This window comes from Gossypium arboreum, chromosome 12 (assembly GCF_025698485.1).
Source record: "Gossypium arboreum isolate Shixiya-1 chromosome 12, ASM2569848v2, whole genome shotgun sequence".
Lineage (NCBI taxonomy): Eukaryota > Viridiplantae > Streptophyta > Magnoliopsida > Malvales > Malvaceae > Gossypium > Gossypium arboreum.
Window position 1 is genome coordinate 81,853,501 of NC_069081.1, and position 10,374 is coordinate 81,863,874.

At 36.0% G+C, this 10,374-nt stretch overlaps 1 protein-coding gene across 4 annotated transcripts; it reads right to left on the minus strand.

Moving 5' to 3' along the window:
* Positions 1-3,744: 3,744 nt before the first annotated feature.
* On the minus strand, positions 3,745-9,873 carry LOC108476774 (aspartic proteinase-like protein 1). Of its 4 annotated transcripts, none has more exons than XM_053023412.1 (11): positions 9,334-9,873; positions 8,514-8,652; positions 6,961-7,202; positions 6,604-6,831; positions 6,330-6,468; positions 6,182-6,252; positions 5,976-6,075; positions 5,342-5,402; positions 5,148-5,219; positions 4,729-5,037; positions 3,745-4,089 (listed from the first exon to the last, which is right to left on the minus strand). In XM_053023412.1, exons 1-10 carry the CDS (start codon positions 9,636-9,638, stop codon positions 4,757-4,759), a joined length of 1,638 nt encoding a protein of 545 aa, XP_052879372.1. In that variant the 5' UTR covers positions 9,639-9,873; the 3' UTR covers positions 3,745-4,089; positions 4,729-4,756. The 4 variants fall into 4 exon arrangements, with proteins under 4 accessions (XP_052879372.1, XP_017634585.1, XP_017634584.1 ...); XM_017779096.2 differs by lacking the exon at positions 3,745-4,089 and adding an exon at positions 4,473-4,628; XM_017779095.2 differs by lacking the exon at positions 3,745-4,089 and having other exon boundaries at positions 4,473-5,037.
* Between the last annotated feature and the right edge of the window lie 501 nt (positions 9,874-10,374).

Below are 10,374 nucleotides of genomic sequence, written 5' to 3' on the forward strand. Positions count from 1 at the left end.
TCTATTCTGAATGGTTCAACGAGTAAATGAATGATGTGGTTGAGAAAGAGGTTAGTACGAAGTGATACAGGTACGTACGGAACCTATTCGAGTATTACATTGAGAAAGTTCAATAAGATAGTATTTTATCATGTTTTGAGACATGAGAAAGGTTTGTGGTTAATGTGATTTTGATTTGGTAATATGTTAATGGTTGAATTACATTTATTTTATGAATTGATTTATTCATTTACGAACTTACTAAGCTATGAAGCTTGCTTTGTGTTATTTGTCTATGTTTTATAGTGAATCAAAGCTAGCTCAAATCTGGGAGTCATCGGGAACATCATCGCACTATCAAACACCTAAGTTTGTACTTTTGAGTTGTGCATATATGGTATATGGCATGTATAGGCTAGTTGTAATACTTTGGTTGTGAATATAGCCATGAGAATTGGCTTATAAATGTATATGTTTGTTTTGTATATATTTCCATGAGTGATGGCTTATTTTGGTATGTTTTGGTATAAACGTGGTTATGGTTTCATAGTTTCTCAAATGGTTATATTTTAAGTTTGGTAAATGATTTATAGGTATGATTGAAGTTATTAACTTGAGAAGTTGTGCTTGTGAATTAATGCTTGATGATATAAGTGTTTGAATAGGTAATTGGCATTGACTTGAGTATTGATTTTGTTGAAATGAATATGGTATTAATTGTGTATATTGATGATGATTTTAGCTACCTATTGTATGATGAATTGGTACCATTTTGGTTGTTTAGGTGATCATGAAAAAGGGTGGTATATTGGCCTTGCAAATGGCCTATTTTTGTCCACACTGGCGTGTGTCTTAGTCGTATGCGACACATGGTTATGCTACATGGTCGTGTGTCCCCTGGTGTTTAAATTAAATTGAAGTCAATCTACTCCGCACGGCCTCACACACGGGGGTGTGACTGGCCGTGTGGCACAAGTCAGTATGCCCCCTAAATGGCAAATGGCCTAGCACACGGGCATGTGACTTGGTCATGTCGCATAAGTCTATATACCCTATAGGATTGGCAAGGCCTAGTACACAGTCTGGCACATAGGCGTGTGTGGCCACTTCGAAGGGCACACGGGCTAGACACATAGGCGTGTGGTCAACCGTGTAACCCAAGTCAGTATGTATGCCCTGTTTTCACACAATCTGTGACGTGGGCGTCTCTGAAGCCGTGTGAGGCACACGGCCTATTCACACGAGCGTGTGACCCTTATATGTTTGAAATTTTTCTAAGTTTCCAAAATTTTCATATATTATCGGTTTAGTCCTAAACCAATTCTAAAGCATGTTTTAGGCCTCGTAGGCCCTTATAAGGGACAATGTGATTGTGTTGAATGGTATTTGAATATGAATGCATAAATGTATGAGTTAAGTATGATAAATGACGTGTATTGATCGGTAATACCTCATAACCCTATTCTGACAATGAATACGAGTGAGAGGTGTTACAAGCAGCACCGAGTAGCTACATCTCGACTGACAGCTTGTGTGAGCAGGCCCGTTAATGGCTCAAGAGTGAGCATTTATGAGTTATGAGATAGAAGTAGCAATGGCTACATATGTGGCACCTTGTGTGCAAGGTTTCCCGAGTATCCAAATTTATTATTCTGAGTGGTTTATTGGGTATGACAAACATGAGAATGTGTATGAAATTATTTCGAGATGGTACAAGTATGTACTTAAAGCTTATGATTACTAATTCGTGAAATGACGATTTTAAGGTAAGTTTGTGATGGAAGTGATTTGGATCATGAGATTATGGAAAATTACATTGCCTTATGTTATATTACTTGCATGTTAATGTATGGTAAAGTTTGCTTATTTCTTTCATACGAGCTTACTAAGCTATATAGCTTACTCCATTTTATTTTTCATATTTTATAGTGTTACCAAGCTAGCTCGGATTGGAGATCGTCAGAAATCACATCACACTATCAAACTGTTAGTTTGGGTACCGATGATTTTAAACATTTTGAGAATATGGCATGTATAGGGACTTAGTCATTTTGTTATATGTGTCATTGTGAATTTGGCCAAATGTATTGGCTTGTAATTGTCAAAGTCTTGATGTGGTATTAGGCCATGTAACTTGGCTTATTTTGGTTGAATTGGTTGTAAGCTTCTATATATTTATATATGCATGCATGTGCAAGTATCGTTTGTGTGATGTGGTTTATAAATGTTTGGTAAATGGTTGAATGTGGCTTAATGGTTTTGATCGTTGAATGGTTAAGATTGGCTCATTGGTGTGCTAGGAAAACTAAGTAAAATTATGCATGTTATTGGTAGTCATATTGGAACTTGTAGAATGTGAAGTTGGTATGTTTGATTTGGCCTAATGAAATGTCATGAGCATGGTAGATGATGGTATTTCTCTGACATGTATTGGCCATGATTGTGGATGTTTTGGTTGCCTAAGTATATCATGATTTATGCCATTGAACTTGTGCGTGTGTAGGTGGAAATGAGGGTGACAAATGGCTTGGTAAATAGTCTTTTATTTTATCCACACAGGTAGACACACGGGCGTATGTCTAGGCCGTATGTGACACACAGTCTGCCCTATGGGCATGTGTTTCGGCCGTGTGTCCCCTGCACCTTAATTTTGAGAAACAGAATGCTTAGAATTGAGCACACAGGCAGAGACATAGGCGTGTGTCTCAGCCTGTGAGGGACATAGCCTCAAGCACGGGTGAGTGTCCCGATCGTGTGAAGTCTGCACCTAATTTATGAAAATTTAATTAACCACCAGCCTAGCACACGGGAGTATGACTTGGCTGTGTGACCTCAATTTGTTCATGCTTTGCAAAACAGAGAGTTACACGGGTTAGGGACAATGGCGTGTGTGACCACACGGCCTGCCCACACGGGCGTGTGACCCCTGTTCATAGCAAAAAAAAATTTAGTTTTGTAAAATTTTCTTAAGTGCTCGGTTTAGTCCCGAACCACTTTCAAAGCATGTTTTGGGCCTCGTAGGCTCATATTTGGGACTTTATGATTGAATACAAATGGTTTTAATTTAGATGCAAATTTATGACTCGATTTGTATTTTTGCTTGCGATGTAAGTCCAGTAATGCCTCGTATCCTATTCCGGCATTGAATACAGGTAAAAGGTGTTACACACAAAGTTCTCTAACAAGTTTGAATTAATTTTTAATTTAGTCCTTATCATAATCTAAGCTTACTAACTAACAATCTCTTCAATTCAAGCTCAAAATTATCAATTTCACTCTAATGACAACATGCTAAATATCTAGAATTTAAAGATTTTGATACATTAGCTAGCTAAATCAAGCATCCATGATCATAAATCTATAAAAAAAATTCAAGAAAATAACTTGGTTACCTTGTTTAATTCATTGGTCGAATGTTGTTAATGTGTCTGAAGTTTTCTTTCTTTTTCAATAGCAATGACAATGGAAGGATGAAAACTTCATCTTTCATTCCACTAGTTAACTATTTATACTTAGTTTAATTATTAATTAAACTAGTTAATTACGATTACTTAACTAATCTTATTTATGTTTTTAATTGTAATTACATCAAATAAATTGACCATCATCATTATTTCCCACTAACTCATAAAAGAGCATGGTTTAATAATCATTTTAATCTTTTGGATTATTGCTAACTAAACCCTTAAATATTTTTTAAATTAAAATTCAATAGAGATTGTATTTTTATAATTTAGTCCCTAAATTTTAATTAATGATTTTCTCAGTTAAATCACTTATCCAAAAATCTTTCTATTTTATCTTTACTGACTAAATTCTAAAATCACATTTATAAATAGCCTACATGATTTGTTCTTTCTTTCCCCTTCCATTGCCTCAATTTTCCTTTCCTTAACCCAATTACAACTACTCTTGTACGAGGACTCATCGAAAGATCAAACCATCTGATGAAATGACATCTACACCCCCAAAGAACCTTTTATAGGGTTATCATTAAACTGTGGTGTCCTACAATGCTTTTAGGAATCCACAATAGCAAATTGGGATGGCACGGGCTTCTTCTATTATTGCTTTCCTTGCCCGCTATTCTGTACCCTTCTCTGGCTTAGTCTTCACAATAGAAAGAAAACCACAAAAAAAGAATAAAAATTTGATAATTTTTAGAGGTTTGACCACTTATTGGTCCTTGTATAAACATGATAAAATTATAAATAATAAAATAAGCTTGTATTTGTTTTAATTTATTTTACTTGCGTGGCATCAAAGTGACCGCTTCATTCAATTTCATTAGCTCATAAATTGATAATTTACTTACAAAATAATTTACCCATAGATTTATTCCAATTTAAGAAAAATTGTCCTGAGGTGGACCCGTAAGGACTGGGATCAAGCAAGTACCTTTGGAGCGGTCTATAACGAATTGATCATTTCATGAAAAATCAGTGTATGTGAAGATTGCAATTTCTTAATTCATTCTTTATCATATAGACTCGTTACGCTAAAAAAAAAAATTCTAATTAGAAAGTAAATATAATACATATATATTATATACTACTACATGCACATCTGCTCAATCCCATTGCCATCCTAGAGGCCAAAAAAATTTTGATGGCATCAGACCACCAGACTAAAGGCACTGCTGCTTCAATCTCCAAATATTCATACATTATACAGAAGATAAAAAGATATATAAAAATCAAAATATTAGGAAAAATAGAAAGAAAAAAAAAAAAAAGATGATATACATACAAGTGAGGAGGTTAAGTGTGAGAATGGCTCAACCGTGAGTGGTGGTGCCCGTATCTATGGGAAATGATGAAACGAGAAGATGCCAAAGGACCAGCAGCGGAAGCAAATTTATATAACAAAACTGCAAGGAAGAAGATGGAAGGTGGGTATGGGAAGCAGCTGAAGGTTTGGAGGGCGGAGCCCTACCAGCCACGGCAGGAGCAACTGCCCGTCCACCAGGGGTGCTCTGTTGCTCATTGGTTGGCAATGGATTCAATGGTGTCCCATTTGGAGAAAGGGACATCCTTTTACCATCAGCTAAATCTTGACCTAAGAATGTGAATTTGAGGTTTCAGAATAATAAGCTTTTATATTTGTTGTTCATTTCCTCCTAAAAGCAAGAAAGCAAAAATACCAAAGTGAAAGACCAAAGAACTTACAATTTGAGGGTGACCAACCTAACTTCATATTTTCCCTATCAAACACCATCCGGTATCCAGTCATGAAATTCTCTGCCAAAATACATTTTCTTATGAGTATAATTAACGTACTATGCATGTACAAGCACAGTAATATAGAGAGAATAAGAGGAAATATAAAATAAACATGTTTTGTATTAAAAGAAATAGCATACGTCCAATTGTCCCAACATCCCCCTCCATTGGTTGTACGGCTAAACAGAATCCAGAGATACCCTGCATAAAATCACCAGGTTTAGCATTCATCAACCAGACAACTTTCACCAATCGAATTGCTAATAACATGAAAAACAAAAATAAAAACAAAATATAACATAGCATAATCTACTCCTAAATTTGCGAGTTACATGCTGCAAGTTGAGTAGAATGCAACTGATGTTCAAGAGTAAAACTTAGCTATTTCTTCTTTCTAACTATTTTGGCAAGACTTCTCCAAATTCGGGGAAGAGAAATCAATATATGAAACAGTCCAACTTTTGCTTTCAATATTTATTGGAACACCATATTCTTGTCCGTCATAGTTAGCATAATCTACTCCTAAATTTGCGAGTTACATGCTGCAAGTTGAGTAGAATGCAACTGATGTTCAAGAGTAAAACTTAGCTATTTCTTCTTTCTAACTATTTTGGCAAGACTTCTCCAAATTCGGGGAAGAGAAATCAATATATGAAACAGTCCAACTTTTGCTTTCAATATTTATTGGAACACCATATTCTTGTCCGTCATAGTTAGGAAAAACTTAAAAAGTAGAAAAGCTATAAATTCCCAAGTGGTAAAGGGAGTAAGCACCTGAATACCATAAACCACAAAAACAGGATTAAAGACCACAAAGCTATTGTTTAAAGGGAACACGAGCTTCAAGTGAGGAACCTTTGGCAACTCCTCTGAACTGTTCCACAAAAGAATAAATAAATTAATGCGTATAACCCAAGTACACTCTTAGATCCAGATACACAAAACAGGAAATGTCTAATAAATCTCTTAAGTGAGTTAACCTGGACTTGTAGCAATATTTCCACGGATAACCTGGATAGCTTGTGATCGTAGCATTGATTCGCCTGTCAAACTATAAAAAATGGCAGATATCAGACATAAACCGATAACAAATTTTGCACCAAGGAGTTTACAATGCAAAGATAATACCTCCTTAGCTATCCTCTCATACACTTCATTTGGAAGAAATGTAAATGATGTTCCACTATCAACCACTGCACTAAAGCCCGTTTGTTTGAGACAAGAATTACCAATACAACAAGCTTCCACCCCAACAATGTAGGTCTCACTGAATAAAAGCACAAGTTACATCACAACACAAAGGAGGAAACCTTAAAATCTTAGAGAATTAAAAAAAAAAAAAATAGTGACAATTTAAGTTAGAAAAAGAAAACCAAATGAAATGCTTGTAAACAGTCCATACTATTTCCCATCTGAAGGCAAGAAATGAGTAGATTCTTGAGTGGGGGGCCCCTTATCCCCAAAATAAATTCTACCAGAATCCTCATCATCAAAGCACATTGAGAAAGAGTTGCGGATCAACCCTGCTTTTGCAAGGACACTGGGAACAGAAATTTCTCCAGGTCCTAAACCCATCAAACCATCAGGAGCAACCCCATCTAAATAACCACCACTCTGCTTCATACCACATCTGCATTCACAAAAAGATAAAAGAAATAAATCCTGGCTAGATATACAAGCATTCCTTGACAATGCAAGAGAAATCAGTAAATGAATCAAATCAAGAAATTAATGTAGCCAGTAATAATCAGTAAAGCACCCTATAATGACAGAAGCCTGCACTGAAGTGTTCAATTTATGATCATCGACTGATGCAAGATGTAATGTATCCTCAACAAGCAATCCAGAACTTGAAGTATTTTCTGTGTAGTAGTCAATAGTGTAAGGGCATTGCTGCTTAGAACTTTTGCAGTTTAGACTTGATTCGCATAACTGATGGCTGCATGGTACGTGTCTGCTGGAACTTGAACCAGATGGTCTGTACTCACTCAGATCTCTATCCTGCATAATAGATGCCCCATATATGACGGAGCACCTGCCAATCAATCATTGGAAATAAGTGCTAAACATGCTATATGGCCTTACCAAGCCATTAAATATAAACAACATTTGTCTGTTACGGATGGAAAGAATCAAGCATGCAATCAAGATCTCACAAATTAAGCCAGCAATAAGAAATAAAATAAATAAATTATTTTATAGAATATTCTAGTCTTATTTATGTCTGTTAGTCAAACCCTATAATGAAGAGACTAGAATCCTTATTATTACGCACTACCTAAATTAGTCAACCTAGCCTTGTTATTTAAACAGAAGAAGGTAATGAAAAATGCAAGCAGAATATTATTCGACTTGAGATAGACAGCTCTCCTCTTGAGCTTCAAGGTTGGTAGTCCCCCTTTGTAGAGCTCCACTTTTTCCCAATCCTCTCACCATTGGTTCTCATAGAAAACCCAAGCAAGATCATCCTGTAACTAGATCACAATCTAAGGCATGCAACATAGTCTTGAATCTAGACAAGAAACCCCTACCCTTTTTCCATGTGACGCGGCATGTAGAAAATTAACTTCAATAGAAAATCTAAATACTATGGGCAGAATTGCCAACAAGACACACTTGAAAGTTTATAAATGCAAGAAGGCTCAAGAAGTTAAAAGATTACTTGAAACCCCATAGGAATAAAATCACAAATGGCTTTAATTTTTTTTATAACAGATGCTTTAAACTTTAATGATCTAGTATTTAATGATCTATTTAAGTTTTCTTCTTTTCATTTGATTAAGGTGACAATTTTCCTAATCTAAGAAGCACAGAAACCAATATAGATCAATTCTTAAGTTGATGGAGACAACAGAGGACTGTTGTTAAAAACAGACATCTAACTTATGGCAAGAATAAAATTGTTGGATGGTAAAAAGAACATTAAACTCATGGAATTTGTACATATTTTATGTAATGAACTCCATTTGATGTTTTTGCTTACCATAGTGTATGAAATGTAAGGAGTAGAGTATCTAACAAGGTAAAAGTTATATCACTGTTTATTTCATGTGTAATCATCTGTTATTTTTTTCCCTTTTTTCCAAAGCAATGAATAAGTTGGCTCCATTATTGACAGTAAACAGCAGCCTCGTTTAAGGATTCAGGCTACATAGTCACCAAACAAGCATCATGAACAATGTAAATATGCCACAAAAAGCATAACAACTAAAAGGGTCAAACCTTCAAAAAAAAAAAAAAAGTAAAAATGATCATGAAAGTAAATAATGCACCTAGAGTGTTTAACAACATAATCATAGAAAGCCGGCCTACCAGACTACTATAGTAACTGGCTGACAGTGGAGCACATTGCACACAATCGCATGGAACCCAAAGTAGATCACTTCCCACATCCAACGCAACAAGAAATGAAACATTCGGTGTCCCTATATCAATCCAGGTGTAGTGTAACCTAAAATTTCAAAATTGAGTTTATTAAATAATCAAATAAACAGCAAAGAATAAACCCTCAGTTGATATTTACAAAGATTTTATTTTTGGATTATAGAGTCATATACAGCTTAAAATCACCAATATGTCACATTCTCCACACGGGTCTTTCATAAATTTGGGGGGGGGGGGGGGTTCAAACTTCAAAATTCTCCATTTTCTAAGGTTAGCAACCTCCATCTTTCCATTACTGGTTCTAGAAAACCTAACCCTAACTTATTCCACTTCTATCATACATCTCTATTGGTATTGGAAAATGCTGTAAAAAGTACCCTAAGAGCATTTTATAAGTAAATATTTTCGCACTCGTTGCAGTAATTTCCATGCCATTAACTAAGAACCTAGAAATTCATTTACAAGGAAATATAAACATTTGCACATAAAAATTGCAATTTTTTTGAAGCCCGGCAACTTGCATTGTACGAAGCAATCATTGTCCATCAACAACAAAGAAAAAGCAGGCAACAAAAAGAGGAAGACTTTCCTTCAAAGAAAGTCGAATACCTTTTAAAAGAAAATATAATGGGAATTTTTTTTTTAAAGGAAACTGGAGAAAATTCAGCTACACTATTAGTCAAATATCGGTCAACAACATAGTTCAAATAAGATTCTTCTTTTTTTTTTTGGGGGGGGGGGGTAATACCATCCGAAGTCATTTCCGAACGACGTCGTCTTACTCCCTTGAGAAGGGAAAACAAGATTGTACTTAGTCCCAAGCTTCATCTTCTGCCGCTGAAAATCGCTGTTGACAAGCAACTCATAGTACTCCAAATTCTTCATCTCCGGCCACCGAACTCCGCCGTCGTTCCTGAGAACCCTAAGCAGCTTCGCCTCATCGGAGAACCTATGAATGAGCCTGGAAGAGTAAGTAAAGCCCGCCGTAACATGGGAGGCGGAAAAGGCCAGAAAGGACACCAAAATCAGAAGCAAAGATCGCGTCGTCTCCATTGACAAAGATCTAAGCTTTCTTCCCCAAAAAATAGACAACAGAAATGCGTATGGAAATCAAAACCGGAAAATGGGTAGGGATTTCTCTCTCCTTTCTTTGAGGATTTTTTTTGGTTTCGAAAAAGGAGAAGAAGAATGGTGCGCAGTGCGCATAGGGTTAGAGGGAGAAAAGAGAGTGGAGAGGGTTGCTGTTGGGATAAATTTTTGGACCCGAGTAATAAATAGTAAGCAGGAAGTGTTAAAAAATAATAAAGTGGGATTAATTAATTAATGTTTGGAGGGGAGGATTATGATTAGGTTTAATGAAGGAGTGTATGTAGGTGGGGTCCAGTGGTGAGAAGGAAAAAAAGATTGTAGGTTGACGTGTCAGAGAAAAGAAGAAAAGGGAAGGCGGGTTTGATTGGGGGGAGGTTGTAATAGTCTGATACGTGGGGTCCGTTACATTTGTGGGGTTTCGAGATGAGGAGACGGCGTGCTGCTTCCTGTCCTTCACTTTCAACCGTTGCCTTCACTTAGCTGCCTGCCTGCCCTGCCTTCTTTTCCTGTTTTTTCTTTAGGTCTTCCCCTGATATAATTTATTAACTCGGAATATTTTACTCATAATGTTTATTTAATCACCACCGGTGGTCTAACCGGTGGAATTACTAATTTATCAATTTGATTAAAAAATGTAAAATGAAAAATCTAGTTAGAGTCAATTTTTTAGTCAATTCTAACAGGTAGTATTAGTTTTTTT